The sequence below is a fragment of the Schistocerca serialis genome, chromosome 2, assembly GCF_023864345.2.
Source record: "Schistocerca serialis cubense isolate TAMUIC-IGC-003099 chromosome 2, iqSchSeri2.2, whole genome shotgun sequence".
Taxonomy (NCBI): domain Eukaryota; kingdom Metazoa; phylum Arthropoda; class Insecta; order Orthoptera; family Acrididae; genus Schistocerca; species Schistocerca serialis.
In genome coordinates this window covers 148,226,858-148,247,041 of record NC_064639.1, presented here as the reverse complement: position 1 = coordinate 148,247,041, position 20,184 = coordinate 148,226,858, and the positions used below count along the sequence as shown (strand labels likewise).

Genomic DNA, 20,184 nt, shown 5'->3' with positions numbered 1-20,184 from the left:
AAAGACCCGATTATGACTAGCAAGTCTGTTGTTGAAATATTGTGCATGTTTACAGCAATAATCTGGTTATTCCTCCAAGAACTCACTGTATGATATACATGCTCTGAAAAACTTGAGAATCATATCGAAAGTACTTTTTCAGCCATTATATTTATTTCTTCTCATTCAAGTCTAGTGTTTTGCAGACATGAAACTGTATTAATCACAGAGAACACTGGTCTTGCAGATCAGAAAGAAAAAATGTTTATGTGGTATTTCTGCTCACCACCTATAGACTTTGAGGCTCACATGATTAAAATAGGATTCATGGGACAGACATTCATGAGACACTGTTTGGAATGTCTTTTCTGAAAGTTGCCTTGAGTAATTAGTTACAGAACTTGCGTCATGAGAGCACTGTCTCATATCTCCTAATACTTAATAATACCGAACTTCTCAATTCAGTTAACACAGTGGAGGGAGTAAATTACCACAGTATGACTCCTATAGCATAATTAATGACATGTTAAAAAGGAAGCTTAAGAAAAGTATATTTCTGCTTAGAAACTGTAACAGGAAATCAGATTACCTGAACAATCATCATCAAACATTTATCTCTTTGGATGAAGCTTTGGTACTTTCCATGGATATAATTGAAGAGAGTTATGCAATATGCTTTAAACTTATATGTGCTTAGTAAAGTTTTAATGAATGGGAATTTCATGGATTTGAACATCAAAATTTGCTTACTGATTTAACATGAAATCCTACAAAGTTTTCATCTTGTGTAAAGTAAGTAAAGTGCAACTGTTTCTGCCACCCATTGGCTATTAACTTATCTTGCACACTTCACAGCACTGCTAGCCACTAGACTCTTGCTTTCCATATGGTGTAACTACTTTGACAATCTTATCATAGGACTAAGCTGTTGGATGCTTATCTACTTTGATGTAAGCATTGTATTGTACACTGACATTTCTTGCTTGATTTTCACTTTGAATGTTGTGCATGGATTATTTGTCTACGAGCTAGGTTAAAAAAGTTTCTGGCCTGACTACATTTTTAAAGTTGTAAAAACAAAACAATAATGTTATTTTTCAATGTAAACAACCTTCATTCCAATACAATTTTCACATCTGTGAATTAACAACTCTATGCCTTTCAAAAAGTAATCTGATTCTTTATCTGCAAAATGTCCATTACAGCAGCTTTCACTACACCACCACCACCACCACCACCACCACATTATCATTATCATCGTCATCATCGTCTTCGTCATCACCAAATTTCCTTCTGCGAAATTTGGAGATGAGATAGTAGTCACTTAGGGCTAGATCTGGACTACAGAGTAGGTGGTCAATCTCCTGGAAGCCACATTACTTTACTGCAGACTACACAGCTGCCACCATTTTCACTAGCACATTGTTGTGGGGAAGACAAACACCATGTGACAAACTTCTTCGCCTCTTTAGTTTGATGGAGTCACATGATTTGTGCAGAAGTGAAGCATAGTATTGTGCATTCACAATGATATTCCTTTCTTTGAAAAGAACTATGATAATTCCTCTGTAACCACAGAAGATTGTTGTCGTGACCTCCTTTGTGGACTGAGTGACCTGTGCCTTTCTTGGTGGAGCTTCACTTGGTTTGCGCCATTCAAGCGATTTTCTTTACGACAGAGGATCATCATAAAGAACTATACTTTCCTCCCTATAGCAATGGATTCCAGTACTTCTTTCTAGTTGCCACAGTACAGCTCCAAAAACTTGGTGCAACAAGTCACACACTACTCCTTCTGCACTGCATAGAGACGTCTGTGCACCCATCTTGCACTGACATTTTTCAAGTGCAAATGATCATTCATTATCCAGAAAACAGTTATTTTAGATAACCTTAACAGTGCTGGAATTTCCTCAAGTTTCAACTGCCTGTCACTCACAACTTCACTTTTAACAACAGCAAGGGTTTCCTCAGTCACCGCCTGAACAGGTTGACCAACACGTGGATCAACAACAATTTTCTCTCTGCCTAGATAAAACTGTTTAGACCATTCCTTCACTGTGGAGTATGAAGTAGAAGCATCATCATTAACAACACCCAAATGGACTTTCATTTCATTTCACTAATGTAACCCTTCTTTTGTCAGGAACTTCATCGCTGCATGGTACTCTATTTTTTCCACTGCAGCTCGTAATGTTTTACTCTAACGAGTATCCTCATTCAGCTGAGGCAAGTACCAGGCTACAATTCATGTGCGCATCTACTTGCAGATGTCGCAAGCAGCCCTTCAAGGAATTTTAACCTTCGAGCTCATATTCATTCAAGGTCATGCTGGAAACTTATGGAATCTACTTCTTATGTTACACACATATTTGATTTTTCTGACACATTACATCACTTGCCTTTGACAGCGGATGTTACTTACCTTGAACAGCTGCCACTGGTGGTGACTGCTGAACAGGCACAGGTGGAACAGGAGCAACAGGTGGAGCTGGTGAGAATGTTTTTGGAGGCCCATAATGCTGCTGTGTCATGACTGGTCCTGCAGTGTTGTATGGTGAAGTTGCAGAAGGTGACTGGTGTTGTCCAGGCAGATAAGAGGATTGTATTGGTGGAACAAGTTGCTGCTGCTGCTGTTGCACAGTTGGAGTGAAAGATCGAACAGGAGGTACAGGAGCAGTGGGTGTATATGCCTGGGCCTGAGGGCTGTTATAGGACTGCTGGGGTATCTGCTGAACAGGGGTTCCCAGATATGAAGGTGCGCTGCCAAGTTGTTGCTGATGCTGTTGTGGTTGTTGTTGTTGTTGTAACTGTTGGAGAAAGAGAAAGAAAAACGTGTTTACTACTTTTAAGTTGGTTACAAAAAGTCAATTTAAGCTTATGTAAGTTACTTTTAAAACTGATGAGCATCATCTCTGGGACCCAGTAAGGATTTGATTGGTACGAATAACGATGTGAACTCTGATTGTTTGACTGCTACGTTAAGGCTGAATGTCAGAAGTCACTGAATAATGATACCATGTATCATTTTTTTGTTAAAAGCTGTCTCCATCTATAGTTTGTAGCACTAAACCTTAAAATTTCTGTAATATTAAATGCCTATTTCAAGCAAGTCGCTTAAGAACTGACACTCATCTGCTGTGTGTCATGAACAGAAGTAACCATATACTACGTGAAATACGCCATTTCAAGAAGAAACCACATTGGTCCAGTATCAGTTGGTTACAGGAAGTACCTCTTTGACAAACAGAAATAAAAATGTATCTACTTATTTTTATAATATAAGTGGATAACCAAAAAACTTCCTCACCAAGGAGCGGCCCAACAAAACGCACACAAAAGTTAAGGTAGTGTGCAATCTTTCAGAACCAGTGGCTCCTCCTCCTGGCAGAAGGGTTTAAGAGAAAGGAAGACAGATGAAGGAAAAGGACTGGCCAGGTTTAGCAAATGGGGAGAGTCAGGGAAAAGTCACCCAGAACCTTGGGTCAGGGGAGACTTAACAGATGGAATGAGAAGGAAAGATTGACTGTTGGGAACTTCATCAGACAAGATTTGAATACCAGAGAGCTTAGAAGTGGAAGATAGAATAATAAACAAGATAAAGATTACTGCAAAACATTTTGCAAGAGTTAATAAGGGTGGAAAGTTAAGTGTACTATATATGGTAGAGACAGTTGAAGGTTGGGGAGGGGGGGGGGGGAGATAAGACAAGTCAGAAAATTAATTTCATAGAAAACTAGGAGGAGAGTGAAGAAAGGAATATTTAAGGAAAAGAAATGCTGAAACCAAAGAAATTAACGTAAGGTTATGGCGAGGTGGGTGGCGACAATGAAAGACACCGTGTAATGCCAGTTGCCACCTGCAGAGTTCTTAGAAACTGCTGTCAGGGGGCAAAATCCAGATGGCACGCTGTGATGGGACAGGCACCAAGGTCATTACTGTCATGTTGTAGAGTGTGCTCTGCAACAGGATATTGTGTTTGCCAATACACACACACTGTCCACACCCATTAATCCTAAATGATAACTTGGTAGTAGTCATACCAAGTAAAAGGTCTAACAGCTCTTACCTAACAGCTGGTACACAATGTGTCATTTCACAGCTAGCTCTCCCTTTGATAGAAAATGTTTCATCAGTTACAGTGATGGTATAGGTGATGGTAAGTGGATACATCTGCTGACTTATAGCATGGTAGGGGCCACAGGGTAGGGTGCAGAAGGAGATAGGGTCTGACCAGGAAAAGTGCAGAGATTTGGTGGGGAGGGGGGGGAGGGGGGGTCGAAAGCTATTTTATATATTTGGTGAGCAAAGTGGCATGGGATTCTTAACAGGACCATGTCGAATTTTATTGGGAGAATGAATATGCGCCTGCCAAAAGTTTTAGCAGGTCCATCTCACTGTGTGTCCATATGGCAAAGACATTATCAATGTATCTACGCCAAACAAGACGCTCAAGGCTTATGGATCCCAGGAAAGCCCCCTCCAAACAACCCATGAAAAGGTTGGCATAGGAAGGAGACTTCCTAGTTGCCACCGCTATGCCGCCAATCTGATGATGATTAGTGTTTTAGGGCGCACAACAACGAGGTTATCAGCGTCCGTTCCCAAAAGAAATGTTGACGAGTGCAGCCAAGATCTGTTAAACAATGATCAATTCAGAGCCAATCTTTGCGAGAATTGTAAATGTTCAAATTGCAAGATTGGACACAGCACATCAAAACAGGTAGATAAAACTAAAAATAAAATAGCTAGCAGTATAAAACAGGTGAAAATAATTAACGGTGGCTGAGTGACCACTTACAAATAATGGGTGACCAAACCACTTTACAGCACATTAAGATCTCAATCCCAATATGTTGGGAAGAAGTCCAGACATCACACAAAAACATAAAACTCTAGCGCGACACTCGCCTCATTCTTAGTTAAAATAGAGGGCAGGTCTGGTGGGACACTAAAGTCTTCCCTCAAACCCGCATATAAAACACACTCAGTTAAAATATGTCGTATCAACAGCTGTGTCCCACATGTCTGACATGTTGGTGGCTCCTCACAACGTAACAGAAAACAATGTGTCAACGGACAATGTCCTATTCTAAGCCGTGTAAGGGCTACTTCCTCAGCTTGTTGTTGTCGGAAGGAGGTAAGCCACGGTCGGACAGAATCCTTTACTGCTCACAACTTATTATCCCTCACTTCCAGCCACTGAGCCTCCCACCAACACATGACCTTCCAAGTCACGAATGATGTTATTGCCTGCAGGGGGACAGAACAGCGAGCAGGAGGTGGGATGGAGCAAGCCTCCTTGGCAGCTGCGTCTGCAAGTTCATTTCCAAGAATCCCTATGTGCCCTGGAACCCCGCAGAAAATTACATCCTTACCCTGCTTTTGCAAGAGCAGGAGTGCGTCCTGCACTACTTGCACCATCCGATCTGCTGGGTACAGTTGTTCAAGAGTGTGTAGAGCACTTTGGGAATCGGAGCAGATGATGAATTTCGTGCCATGATGTCGCATATGCTCTAATGCTTGCAGAATGGCAAACAGTTCTGCACAGTAAACTGAGAACTGCTCTGGGAGCCCTATCCTACAGACAGTATCGGGAAACACAGCAGAGCAGCCCATAAAATCCCCCTGTTTAGACCCATCCGTGTAAACAGTAATAAAATCTGAATGGCGGTCTAAAATCTCAGTAAATTTAATTTGAAAAAGGTGGTCCGGGGTACAATACTTCTAGTACGCAGCCAGATCAAGAAGTAATCTTGGCCTTTGTAGCAGCCAGGGAGATCCCCTACTCCATCCCTGGTGGAGGACCTTAATGCCCTCCAGGTGTACTGACTTGAGACTCTCCTTTGCACGGATGCCAAACGGCTTTGTTGCCTTCAGATGGTGGCGGAAGAGACGTTCCAGTGCCAGCTGTGAAATGGTGTTGGACACCAATGAAAGAGGAGTGGACTTGGCCCTGTATGCTAGCCGTACCATGAGGAGAAGACGCCGAATGGACGGCAGAGGCTCTCCAGCCTCGACACATAGACTAGCAACTGGACTCGTGCAATAAGCCCCCGTTGAAAGCCTAATACCCTCATGGTGAATCACATCCAACATTTTGAGGTACGAAGGTCTTGCAGATCCATAAGCTTGACATTCGTATTCCAGTCGAGGTCGCACAAAGGCCTTATAAAGTTGGAGCAGATGTGCCCTGTCAGCGCCCCAGGACCTATGACTGACGCATTTAAGGACATTTAAAGCCTTGAAACAGCGGACTTTGAGATCCTTTAGGTGTGGCAACTATGTGACCTTCTCATCAAAAATAAGCCCGAGATATTTAACTTGTTCCATAAAGGTGAGAACAGTGTCTCCTAGTTTTAAAACAGGGAGATTAAAAAGAGTACGGGAACGGTTAAAATCTACACAAACAGTCTTCTCCAAAGAGAATTTAAAGCCTGTGGTCGTAGACCATTCCTCCAATCGCAGGATCGTCAGCTTTAATTGGCATGTAGCAGTTGTAAGGGAGGAAGACACACAGAAAATGCAGAAATCGTCCACAAACAAGGAGCACTGTACGGGCTGTCGTATTGTGAACGCAATACTATTGATTGCAATTGCGAAAGCTGTCACACTGAGGGCACTTCCTTGACGGACACCGTTCTCCTGCTTAAAACGGTCAGACAGAACATTCCCAACCTTATACCTAAAGTACCTGTCCGACAAAGGATCTGATGACTGTGGGTAAACACCCACGGAAACCCCACTCATAAAGCTGCCGCAAAATGTTATGCCTCCAGGTAGTATCGTACACCTTCTCCAGGTCGAAGAAAACCCCGATAAGGTGTTGCTTACATAGGAAAGCATCTTGTATCGCTGTTTCGAGTAGGATCAGGTTATCTAGAGTGGAATGATACCTCCTGAACCCACACTGGCAGCGGGTAAGTAAGGATCTGGATTTGAGAACCCACACCAGGCACCTATTGACCATATGCTCAAATGTCTTTCCTACGCAGCTCGTGAGACTAATGCTACGAAACTACTGGGATCGGTCCGATCCTTCCCTGGTTTTAAATGTGGAATTAAAATTGATTCTTTCCATGAACTAGGAAAGTCACCTGTCTTCCAAATTTCATTAAAAAGTTGAAGGAGGACTTCCTTTGACCGTAGATCCAACTGCTGCAGCGTGCTATACAATATCAGGTCTGGACCAGGTGCAGTATCCCGAGATACTGACAGTGCAGAGTCCAACTCCCACAAAGAGAAAGGCTGATTGTATTCCTCAGTGTTGTTTGAATGGAAATCAAAACCAGCCCGCTCCTGTGTACCGCGATAGCGATGAAATTCTGGATCCTTGCCAGAATCGGCCATAATACACTCCTGGAAATGGAAAAAAGAACACATTGACACCGGTGTGTCAGACCCACCATACTTGCTCCGGACACTGTGAGAGGGCTGTACAAGCAATGATCACACGCATGGCACAGCAGACACACCAGGAACCGCGGTGTTGGCCGTCGAATGGCGCTAGCTGCGCAGCATTTGTGCACCGCCGCCGTCAGTGTCAGCCAGTTTGCCGTGGCATACAGAGCTCCATCGCAGTCTTTAACACTGGTAGCATGCCGCGACAGCGTGGACGTGAACCGTATGTGCAGTTGACGGACTTTGAGCGAGGGCGTATAGTGGGCATGCGGGAGGCCGGGTGGACGTACCGCCGAATTGCTCAACACGTGGGGCGTGAGGTCTCCACAGTACATCGATGTTGTCGCCAGTGGTCGGCGGAAGGTGCACATGCCCGTCGACCTGGGACCGGACCGCAGCGACGCACGGATGCACGCCAAGACCGTAGGATCCTACGCAGTGCCGTAGGGGACCGCACCGCCACTTCCCAGCAAATTAGGGACACTGTTGCTCCTGGGGTATCGGCGAGGACCATTCGCAACCGTCTCCATGAAGCTGGGCTACGGTCCCACACACCGTTAGGCCGTCTTCCGCTCACGCCCCAACATCGTGCAGCCCGCCTCCAGTGGTGTCGCGACAGGCGTGAATGGAGGGACGAATGGAGACGTGTCATCTTCAGCGATGAGAGTCGCTTCTGCCTTGGTGCCAATGACGGTCGTATGCGTGTTTGGCGCCGTGCAGGTGAGCGCCACAATCAGGACTGCATACGACCGAGGCACACAGGGCCAACACCCGGCATCATGGTGTGGGGAGCGATCTCCTACACTGGCCGTACACCACTGGTGATCGTCGAGGGGACACTGAATAGTGCACGGTACATCCAAACCGTCATCGAACCCATTGTTCTACCATTCCTAGACCGGCAAGGGAACTTGCTGTTCCAACAGGACAATGCACGTCCGCATGTACCCCGTGCCACCCAACGTGCTCTACAAGGTGTAAGTCAACTACCCTGGCCAGCAAGTCCTCCGGATATGTCCCCCATTGAGCATGTTTGGGACTGGATGAAGCGTCGTCTCACGCGGTCTGCACGTCCAGCACGAACGCTGGTCCAACTGAGGCGCCAGGTGGAAATGGCATGGCAAGCCGTTCCACAGGACTACATCCAGCATCTCTATGATCGTCTCCATGGGAGAATAGCAGCCTGCATTGCTGCGAAAGGTGGATATACACTGTACTAGTGCTGACATTGTGCATGCTCTGTTGCCTGTGTCTATGTGCCTGTGGTTCTGTCAGTGTGATCATGTGATGTATCTGACCCCAGGAATGTGTCAATAAAGTTTCCCCTTCCTGGGACAATGAATTCACGGTGTTCTTATTTCAATTTCCAGGAGTGTAGTTTGAAATGATTCTGCCACTGCCCGGGCGATGTCTCTTTGAGATGTTAGGAGACATCCATGCTCACGTGTAGCTGCTATTGGCGGCCAAGAGTATCGCTTTTAGATCCTCCTAACAGCTTCCCATACTTTGCTTGAAGATGTGGACCTATTGATGGAGTTCAGGAACTCTCACCAAGACCTCCGTTTACTCTCTCTAACGATTCTTTTCGCCCACGCCCGTGCTATTCGGAAAGTTGCCAGATTCGCATCAGTAGGGCACCGATGGAATCTTCTCAAAGCTGCCCTTCTGTCTCTGATTGCAGTACGACAGTCATCATTCCACCAACGGACAGGCTGCCTCACAGGTGTTCCCTTTGACTTTGGTATGGATACATCAGCAGCATGGAGCATCACTGCCGTAATGTGATCCACCCAATCCTGGACGCCTTCACACTGTTCAAAAACAGCCAACTGCCTGTACAGTGTCCAGTTTCCCTTCTGGAACAACCATTTCAGTGGCTTGTCGACACGACCCATTTCAACTGGCAGATGGAGCCAGATAGGATAATGGTCGCTGCCATGAAGGTCGTCGTCTATGATCCACTGAGCAACGTCCGCAAGCACAGGCAAACAAATAGAGAGGTCTATGGCAGAGGACGAACCTGAAGTGGTGCTAAAATGCGTGGCCTGACCTGTGTTCAGCAGTATGATGTCGGAAGTCCTGATCGACTGCTCAATCATCTGGCCTCTGGGGTAGGTTTTGTTGGAACCCATAATGCATTATGAGCATTAAAATCTAAAATGAGAAAGGGACAGGGTAGCTGATCAATGAGCTGTGCGACGGCTTCACTCTCAATGAGCTCAGTGGGTGGTAAATACAAGGAGCACACTGTGACATTAACATGGGCCAGGATCTGAGCTGCAACCGCTTGTAGCATTGTGGTTAAGCGCACAGGTGAAGAGTGTAATGTGTCCATAATGAACACTGCCACCCCACCCTGCGCTCTATTACCAGTCAGGTCGTCTTTCCTGTACAAGTGATATCCTGTAAGTACAGGTGTGTCATTCTCTTTAAAATGTGTCTCTTGCAAAGAGATGCAAAAGGGGTTTTCCTGTACTAACAGCCGCAATTCTTCAAAGCGAGTTCTGACTCCATTCAGATTCCACTGAAGTATGGGAGCCATATCAGCGTTTCGGTGTAGATTTCCCCCTGTCTTTGTGCTGCGCTGGTGAGACACTTGTGGAGCGAGTGGCAGCAGACGGGCTGCCAGGTTCTGGGGAAGAGGTATCAAACTTGATGACGATTTCCTCCTCATCAGTCAGGGATGCCATGACGATATCCGATGCTGCCTTTGGCAGGTTTGACACCAAACGTCGTGCCCCTATCCCTGGTCCCTTTTTCTTGATGGAAGTCGGGGATGGGGGAAGTGGAGAGGCACTCCGTTTCTGGAGGGCCTTCGAAGTCTTCACTGTAGCTTTCTCTGCAATAGCTTTTGGTTCAGTCGGAGCAGCCTGAATAGCTATATCTTTATTGGTTGTTCTCTGGCAGATACAAACGCAGGTACAGGTATTGGTGGAGGATACTGCTACACTGGACATGGTCTGCATCGAAGCGTCTACTTTTGACGCACTTTTTTGCACCAAGGAGGCATAGGATGTGGCAAAGACAGTGGGTTTTGTCACCTTATACTCTTTTTTGGCTTCCACATAACGTATCCTCTTTGTCACCTTTATCTCCTGAATTTTTCTTTCCTCCGCAAAGATGGGGCAGTCTCTGCTTCAAACAGGATGGCTCCCAGAGCAGTTGATACACAGCGCTGGAGATGTGCAGTTGGTCCCAGCTTCACGAGCTGCCTAGCCATATATACCACAGGTCAGTTCATCCCCACAACTCATCATTGTACGGCCAAATCGTTGACATTTGAAACATCACATAGGGTTAGGCATATAAGGCCTCACCCTAAGTCGGTGGTAACCAGCCAGAATGTATTCAGGCAAGACAGGCAAATTGAAAGTCACAATGAATGTGGCAGATTTCTCAACAACTCCATTATTCCTACGTGTCCGTTGTTCCACGTCTACAATCCCGTGTTGCCCATTCTTGCTTCAGCTCTTCTACCTCAATATCCATTAAATCCCGGCAGGTGACAACGCCTTTACTGGAGTTGAGGGAATTGTGCAACTCGACAATAATATCATACTCGCCTAACTTGGTTGACTTTCGAAGCAGCTCCACTTGCTTTGCCCTAGTAGTCTCAACTAACAGGGTACCATTCCTCAGGCGTTTGATAGATTTCAGCGTACCTGCAAGTTCTTCTAAACCTTTATGTATATAGAAAGGAGACACTTTTTCAAATGAGCCCTCGTTCCTCTTAGTCACGATGAAAACATTGTCATTTATGACTCCATGAGCCCTGTTACTCTGTTCTATCTGCTCATCTGAAGGACTAGCCTCCCTCATATGCTTTACTGATTGCGAAGTAGGTGAAGGGAAATACGTGGTTGCCATGTGCGCCCCACGAGCAGCTAGGGAACTAAACGTCCGCCCAGACAGAGCCCTGCATGGCTGGGTAAGCCTTATACAACGGAGGTGCGGTAGGTTCCTCAGTCACCCACTAGCGACTGTTCCACCTCCAACAGCCATGCATCTTATCGGCACGCAGCACACCTTAAGATAGAAGGGTTTTTTATAGAGCAAACCAGGCAATCAAGCCAAGTTCCCCAGTCCCTGCGACACACAACGTTCCACCATTGCGCCACATGGTGGTCGCTGAAGCATGTCCAGAACTTACGGTGTCAGAGGACTGGCGGCGCACACCAGTCCACAGCTCGGGGACCCCAGGTTCGCCAAGCCCGTACCCAGCAAATGAATGCTGAGTCTGCTGAGGGGTCCCCAATCTGTTTGTATGTCTGTCCCTCAAAGGTAAAGTAGGGGTTTGTAAAAGTATAAAGTTGATTCAAGTAAGCAAGAAGGACATAATGTGCTTAGAATCAGCCGGATACTGGCTGAGCTAACATCAAGCAGCACACAGACCGTGTACACAGGAAATGTTGGTATAGAGGGAGGTAGCATCAATGATGTGAAACTTCCTGTCAGATTAAAACTGTGTGCCGGACCGAGACTCGAACTTGGGACCGTTTGCCTTTCACAGGCAAGTGCTCTACCAACTGAGTTACCCAAGCACGACTCATAACCTGCCCTCACAGTTTCAGTTCTGCCAGTACCTCGTCTCCTACCTTCCAAACTTCACAGAAGCTCTTCTGTCAATCTTGCAGAACTACCACTCCTGGAAGAAAGGAGTCATGCTTGGGTATCTCAGTCAGTAGAGCACTTTCCCGTGAAAGGCAAAAGGCCCCGAGTTCAAGTCTCGGTCCGGCACACAGTTTTAATCTGCCAGGAAGTTTCATATCAGTGCACACTCTGCTCCAGAGTGAAAATTTAATTCTGGAAACATCCACCAGGCTTTGGCTAAGCCATGGCTCCGCAATATCCTTTCTTCCAGGAGTGGTAGTTCTGCAAGGTTTGCAAGAGCTTCAGTGAAGTTTTGAAGGTAGGAGACTAGGTACTGGCAGAACTGAAGCTGTGAGGGCTGGTCGTAAGTTGTGCTTGTGTAGCTCAGTTGGTAGAGCACTTGCCCGCGAAAGGTCCCGAGTTCGAGTTTCGGTCCGGCACACAGTTTTAACCTGCCAGGAAGTTTCATATCAGTGCACACTCCGCTGAAGAGTGAAAATTTCAGCATCAATGATGACAAGCAAAGTGTGTGAATGGAGTGGGCATGAACATGGCTGATGTCTTTAACAAAGGAGGGGAGTCATCGTACTATATGTTGCAGGCATTGATCAACTAATGAAGATATACATTCAATGAATGCTTTGAATCCAGCAACTACAGGATGGCCAGGGTAATTAGGTTTGTGGATCTTACGAAGAAGGTGAAAGGTGAGAGTATGGGGTTTGAGTGGAGTAAGAAATTCTATAGACTGAAGTGTTAGTCCTTGTGAGGAGCAGAAGGTTTTAAGGAGGGCCTGCAGTTCAGTTTGAATCACAGGGATGGGATCTTAATGGCTGATGCTGTACATAGAAGTGTCAGATAGCTTGGGTGGATTCTCACTTACATACTTCCATTAGTGAAGTACAGCAATGGTAGATCCTTTGTCCACTGGGAGGATAATGATGGAGTCATCAGTTTTTATGAAAAGATGCACCTATATTTCTGCAGAGCACAGGTTACAGTAGGGATCTCACAAAGAGTTGTGAAGCAATGCAGCATGTTAGAATTTCTTGGAAGGCTTTTAAGAGGTGGTTTTGAGGTAATGGTGTTGGATTAAGTTGAGATCATGGCGTAACTGTTCAAGGCACGGTTCAGTGTCAGGCTCTCTGTTGGATAGATTTTGGGATTGGGCTGCAAAGAGGTATTTGCAGCTGACATGACATGTGAAGGAGAGCAGGTTGCTAACCAAAGCATCATGATCAAATGCATGTTCACGGCAGAAAATGAGGCCCTTAGATAATACAGATAATTTAAGAGAGAAGAGTGCCTTAGATGAGAGGTTGAGAACACATTATCATTGCTTGGGGAGGCAGTGGTGAAGGTGGAGGGATATTTAGAATGTTGGACAAGCTCTGTTTGTAGGAGAGGATTGGGAATAGAAAGAAAGAAAGAAAGAAAGACTGTTGTTGCGTTTGAAGCTGACTTGATGATTTATACCAGCCAAGGAAACATGAGGGGCAAAGTATGAGAGAAGTCTGATAGAGTGGAAACTGGCAGATGAGGCACTTAGGTCACAGATCAGCTGGGTAACTGCAAGAGACGGTTAATTTGAAAGTGTAAAAGAGGATGGTGTAGAGTGGGATTACATCCAGAAAAAGGGATGTTCAATGCTCGGGCTTTTGGGATACCTCCCATGGACAAGCAGGTTCAAGAAACAGAATGTGGGACTATAATTTAGATAGTGCAAAAGAATGTATTCGGAAGGACCAAATGTAATGTGTGATAGACTTCATCACAAGGTAAGGGGGTTTGGAGTGTTAGAGATGGTGGTAGTGGTGAAAAAGAAGCAGAGGGTGTAAAATGAGACAAAAAGGGAGACAAGACAGAAAGACAAGCAACAAAAAAGATCAAAAAATCAGAAAAATTTAGAAAAATTCACACAAAGATCATGGAAAAGACAGGAGTTAAAAGATGATCAGAGAAGGCCCTGCAATGTATAGTCAACCGTAAACAAAGAGTTGTATGCAATTTCATAAATAAGAAGTACCCATCTAAGCATGCAGAGATCAGTACTAGAAAAGATGTAGGGTAAGATGTCGGTTAGTAAGGGTGGTACAATTAAATGAATGGGTGAACTACCATAAAAGATTGAAAACCGATGACAGTTTGAACAAGGCTAATGATAACAAAGACTGACAAGAGAATGATGGCCACAAGAGCTAATATATAAACGAAAATAATCAAATTTTCAAAATATAATGTAACTGGAAAGATAAATATCTACTCACAAAGCGGCTGCAGGAGAACACACAGAAGTTACGGAAAGTGCAAGCTTTCGGAACCAGTGGCTCATTTTTCTTATAGAAGGGTTGAACAAGAAGGAAGAGAGGGCTGTAGGAAAAGGACTGTCCAAGATTTAGGAAATGGAGAGTGTTACACAGAAGTTATCCAGGACTCTGTGTCCGGGGAAATTTACCAGACAGGATGAGAAGGAGTGGGGTGGGGGTGAGGGTATGTAAACACTGTTCAGCCTTCTACATCGTTATGACTACCACCAATTCATCAGTTAGGATGAATGGCCATAGACAGAGTGTGCATACTTACTGGTAACACACAATATTCTGTTGCAGAGAATACCTTACAACACGACAGTCGAGATCTTGGAGCCAGTTTCACCACATGTACTATCTGGATTATCCCCCCTGGCACCAGTTTCTTACAACTCCGCAGACAGGAACTGGCGTTACAACTTGACCTTTGTTCTTGCCACCCACCTGGCCTTAACTTAACGTTTATTTCTTTGGTCTCAGCATTTCTTTTCAGTAACTGTTTCTTTCTTCACCTCCTTCTAGCAGTCTCTATATTTTATTTTCTGACCTGTCTATTTCTCCTTACCCCCCCCCCCCCCTCCTCCCCTCACCGTCACCTGTCTAGCACATATAACACACTTATATTTCTACTCTTATCAACTCTCATGTGAAACCTTATCAGTATCTCTATATTTCTTATTACCCTATCTTCCACCTTTAAGCTCTCAGGTTACCAAATCTCATCTGTTGCAGTCCCCAGTCAGTCAGTCTTTCGTTCTCATCCCTTTTGGTAAGTTTATCCTGACCCAGGTTGGTTGGTTTTTTGGGGAGGAGACCAGACAGCGAGGTCATCGGTCTCATCGGAGTAGGGGCGGATGGGGAAGGAAGTCGGCCGTGCCCTTTGAAAGGAACCATCCCGGCATTTGCCTGGAGCGATTTAGGGAAATCACGGAAAACCTAAATCAGGATGGCCGGACGCGGGATTGAACCGTCGTCCTCCCGAATGCGAGTCCAGTGTGCTAACCACTGCGCCACCTCGTTCGGTATCCTGACCCAGGCTTCTGGGCAAATCTTCCATACCGCTCACTATTTTGTAAACCTGGCCAGTCCCTTTCTTTCATCCTTCTTCCATCCGTTTCAACCCTTCTGCCAGAAGAATAAGCCACTGGCTCCGAAAGTTTGCACATATCCTTAACTTTTGTGTGTGTTTTCTCCTGCCGCCACTTCATGAGTAGATTTTTCATCTGTCTAATTATAATATATTTTCTGACTGTAATTAGTTATTTCTGTAGGAAATGTCTATGAATACGAGATTTATCATGTTTATGCCACATGTTGAACACTGTAGTTCTTGTATCATTTCTTCTGAGCAAATTATGTCACTTTTGAACAGACTTGCTGACTAAAGTGTGACAATATGTGACTTTTGAGTGTCCAGGCAGTGGATTTGACATTTAAAATGACTTTGTGGAACAAACAGTTAATGAGACAGCAAGAATGCACTACTACTTCCAACTGTGGAATATGCATGAATTCAGATTAATTGAATTTGGGAAATAGTACGAGCTGTTTAAACAAACCTTAAACACAATAAAAGTTAGTCCTTAAAATTTCCTACAAACTGTTCTTCAATGTTGTGTGCCGACAAGGAATTTAAACAAAATGTTCTATCATTAACTAACTGGCTAATTCAATTACCACCAGCAAATGACACCATGGTCACAATAGTTTCTGTTTTATGTCAAGTGTCATTCCCAAGAAAGAAATATTAGTAAATTTGCTCTCTATATACCACAGAATAGGTATATTGCTTATGTGCTGTACCAATACACACACAGCTTTTCTTTTGCCTAGAAAGAATCACACAAGAAAGCTGCCACTTTCCTTTGTCTTTTGTACCAAAATCTCATCACGAAAATTCAATTAATATACAGTCTCTTGCAACCCGAATCATGACTTCAAAATATTGTCTTTAAACTTTCCATCAATAATACTGTAATGACTGTTAAAACTTGGTGTACAACATTCATAAACTTCATTTAAAAGTATATAAAACCCAACTCAACACCGAAAATAAATGTTTAAAATACAACCATTTATTGCTAAGATTCTTATATATGCTGGGGGAAAAGAACTAGAGCAGTTAAAGAGACTCTTTCAACAGATCTAGCACCCAAAAAAATTCGAGATGCCTGAAGAGATACAAAATATTTAAATATTCAATAGTGTTTATATTGCTTAACAATTAAAAAGCCTTTTACATCTACATACACAATCAGCAAGCCACAATAAAGTGCATGGTGGAGGGTACCTTGTAATACAGGTACTCATTCCCTTTCCTGTTTCACTTTCAAATGGAAAGAGGGAAAAATTACTGTAGATACACTTTCATATGAGCACTAATTTCTCATACCTTATTTTCACAGTCCTTACACGAAATGTACATTGGGGGCAGAAGAACTGCTCAGAAATCTATCACAAATCCTGGTTCTCTTAGCTTTCTCACAAGTGTTCCACAATGAGGAAGTCTTTCTTCCTTAACGGATTCCCATTTGAGCTCACACAGCATTTCCATAATACTCGCATGTTTATTAAACCTACTGATGATAAATCTAGCAGCATGTCTCTGAATTATTTCAATGTCTTCCTTTAATTCAACCTGGTGTGGATCCCAAAGATATGAGCAGTACCCAACAACAGGTTGCACAAGTGTTATGTATACGACATCCCTTATAGGTAAGCTACACTTTTCTCCCGCTACACCTATGTCATAATTATTCCCAGAATGTGAATGTTTACCCACCTGACCAGGGTAAAACCCTGCTGAAGACCTCGACACTGAACCTCTTGTTGCCCTGGTGGTTGGCTGTGCAGTTGGCTGAGCATACACAGGCTTGTATCCTAAGGCCTTCTCAATCCTGTCCCTAAGAGCTGCAACTTGCTCCTACACAAACAAAACAATAACAAGAATTAATAAAACAGAAAGAACATTGAAATTATTACAAATTTTGTATTTGAAATAAAAATTTAAATAATTTAAATATCCTCTACAACTATAGTGCTATATTGTTACAATTATAAATGTAGATAAAAACAGATGTTAAAAGTGAATTTTTCCAGTCACTCGCAGTTCCTGTTGAATGGGGTATGAGAGGTACAGGTCACCGTTACAATTACCAATAACACCACATCATCAGACATCCATTAGAGAGCAATGTGGTATTGATTAAGGCACCAAGCCAGAACATATATGGGATTGAAAGCCACAGTAAGATTCAAATCAATGTCAAGAAGTAATTCCCAACCCATCTGCCTAATTGTAAATTTAATGCCTAGAACTTCAATACTGGATACTTTATTCAGTTTACTCCCATTTGTACTTACTTCACTTCCACATTCTCTTGCATTCCTGTACAGTGGTAGAGGTCTTTTCTGCGTACTTAGACTTCAAGAGCTAAACAATAAGATCCAGAAAAAAAGCATCCAAATCCATCATGTTCAATGATGCACACGAAAGGAGCTTTCCAGAAAATTGTAACATTTACTTGTAATTGGGCATCCCTTAGTCAACTGTAAAATTACTGACAGATGCTTTCAATACAAAAGCATTCTTTGAAAAGAAGGATAATCTTTCAGCTAAACTTCAGCCTTTATTAGGGCCAAAGATGAGGAGGTTTATCTCCAACCAAATCTGATATGTTGAAGCAGCTATCCATAGATCATAAATGTGATGTCTTTTGTATCCAAGAAATCCAAAGAGAGAATTGTCAACCCTACCTCAGGATCCCTGGTACATTTCTCATTGCTAAGAGGCCCAATCGACAGTTTGGTAGTTCACTGTTTGCCAAACTGGATACAGCTTTGGAACTTTCTTAAAGGAAAGATGAAGTTCATAATTGGAGATTTCAGTAGTCATTGTACTGAACAGGGCGTCAATACTGATGACAGAAATTGAGAAAATGTTCTCCAATGCGCAGACTCTGATCATCTAACATTAATTCATACCAACAAACAACCTACACTGCTCAGTAGCTGCAGACGAGGTTGTGTTTACAATTTTGACATTTTGTTCACGGACAATAACATAGCTGAACACTGTACAAAGTTCATATGCACTCAAACACTCACCATCAGCCAACAATATACCAAATTGTGTCAGCCAAAAGGCCACATGTTGCACCATGCTGTCAAAGATTTAACTTCAGAATAGCTCACAGAGAGAAATCCAAAGTCGTGCTGTATCAGAAGATAACTGAAATAGTCCTTACACCTGAGTCCTATGACCAGTTTGTTGAAATAATGCTCATGGATGACTATTACTCGACGTTGCAGAACCAACTACATACAGGGACTTACTATGAGCACAATGCAACAACTAAAGAAGTAACCTTCAACTTTTTGAGAAATAACCATGGAACAACTATAGAAGTACCTTCAACATTTTGAGGATGAGCTGCAGAGTGAAGAAATGACTAGCTGGCCAACAACTTAATCACTGAAGTCAAGAGAGAGAGAGAGAGAGAGAGAGAGAGAGAGAGAGAGAGAGAGAGAGAGAGAGAGAGAGAGATGGATCAAACTCGTGGAAGAACTAGACACGTCCAGAAGAAATCAAGACGTATAGAGACTGCTGAAGAGATTAAACAGTGTTCTTACTGAAAAGATCTGTACATCTGACATTTATGCTGATCGAATAGTTAGCATCCTGCTTAAGAACAGTAAACCACACTGTTGCTTTCATAAGTCTTCAACTACAATATGCCTATCTCTGGAAAGGGATCTGACTGACCTCCCTGAACAGTTTACTCAAGAAGAACAGGGAAGGACAATATAAGTTGCTAAAGTTAGGTAAGCTACTGGCTCATATCATAGATACAAAGAAAAACAAATGACTGGCTCATATGTTTCTTCCATAACTGTCTCAGTAAATGGTGGAACCCAATATTATGGAGGAAGTGTCGTGTAGTTACCATTCTGAAACCAGCAAGCAAGTTGATGGCATAAACAGCTCAACCCCTCATAATTCCACAGCAAGCTGGATTTAGGCCAGGTGAGAACTGTACAGTACAATTATTAAATCTAACCTAGCAATCACAGGCAACTTTGAGACAGAAAGGCCATTGTGGTAGCATCTATTGATCTAACAGTCACTCCTGTGCAAAATGTACAGTATAACTGCAGATTACCTCCTTCAAAATAGAAGATTTTTCATATAATCAAAGACCAGTGCAGCTGATTGAGCGTCCAACAGAACTTGTTACCACAGGACAATATTTTGACACTCCTGCTATTTAATATTTATGCCAATGATCAACCCCTGCCCAATAATATATGACGTTACATCTATGCTGATGATCTTGCTCTCTCTTCCAAGGCAGAGACCTCTGCATCCAAATCCCAGCGAAACACGTGTGCACATTCCATATGAGGAACAGATATGTCATTAGGAAACTTCAAGTGGCTTGGAGAGGAATGCAGCTGGAACACAGTTTCCAGCCCCAATATCTTGGGGTCATACATTAACTTTCGAGCTGCAATGTTAGGAAGTAAAACAAAGAGTATCTAAAAAGAAATAACATACTGCACAAAATTATAGGAACATCATGAGGTGGAGCAGCAAAAACAGTTAAAAAACTACAACTTTACCTCACTTTACGTAGCTTGCTACCCATCCCTGATACAATTTTGCCCATACTAAACAAGTGGATATTGCTCTTAACGAGATATGTAGACTCATTACTGGATATCTGAAATACACACCAAAGCATAACATCCACAATGTAACTGGAATTCCCCCTCCAGACATCAAGCATGTGGTAGCTGCATGCAGAAAACGATACACGGTACCTATTTCCATTAATAACCAATTATATGGTCACTCCCCTCCCCTTTTCACAACTAATATCCAGGAAATGTTTCATAAGAACAA

At 43.5% G+C, this 20,184-nt stretch overlaps 1 protein-coding gene across 6 annotated transcripts in view; it reads right to left on the bottom strand.

Moving 5' to 3' along the window:
- Positions 1-20,184, bottom strand: part of LOC126456864 (protein transport protein Sec31A) — a 168,228-nt gene that overhangs the window by 45,545 nt on the left and 102,499 nt on the right. For all 6 annotated transcript variants that reach the window (XM_050092683.1, XM_050092680.1, XM_050092684.1 and 3 more), the window contains exons 17-18: positions 17,062-17,202; positions 2,405-2,789 (exon numbers count right to left, since the gene is read on the bottom strand). In XM_050092683.1, the coding sequence (XP_049948640.1) occupies positions 2,405-2,789; positions 17,062-17,202 (526 nt within the window). The remainder of the gene's footprint in view (positions 1-2,404; positions 2,790-17,061; positions 17,203-20,184) is intronic.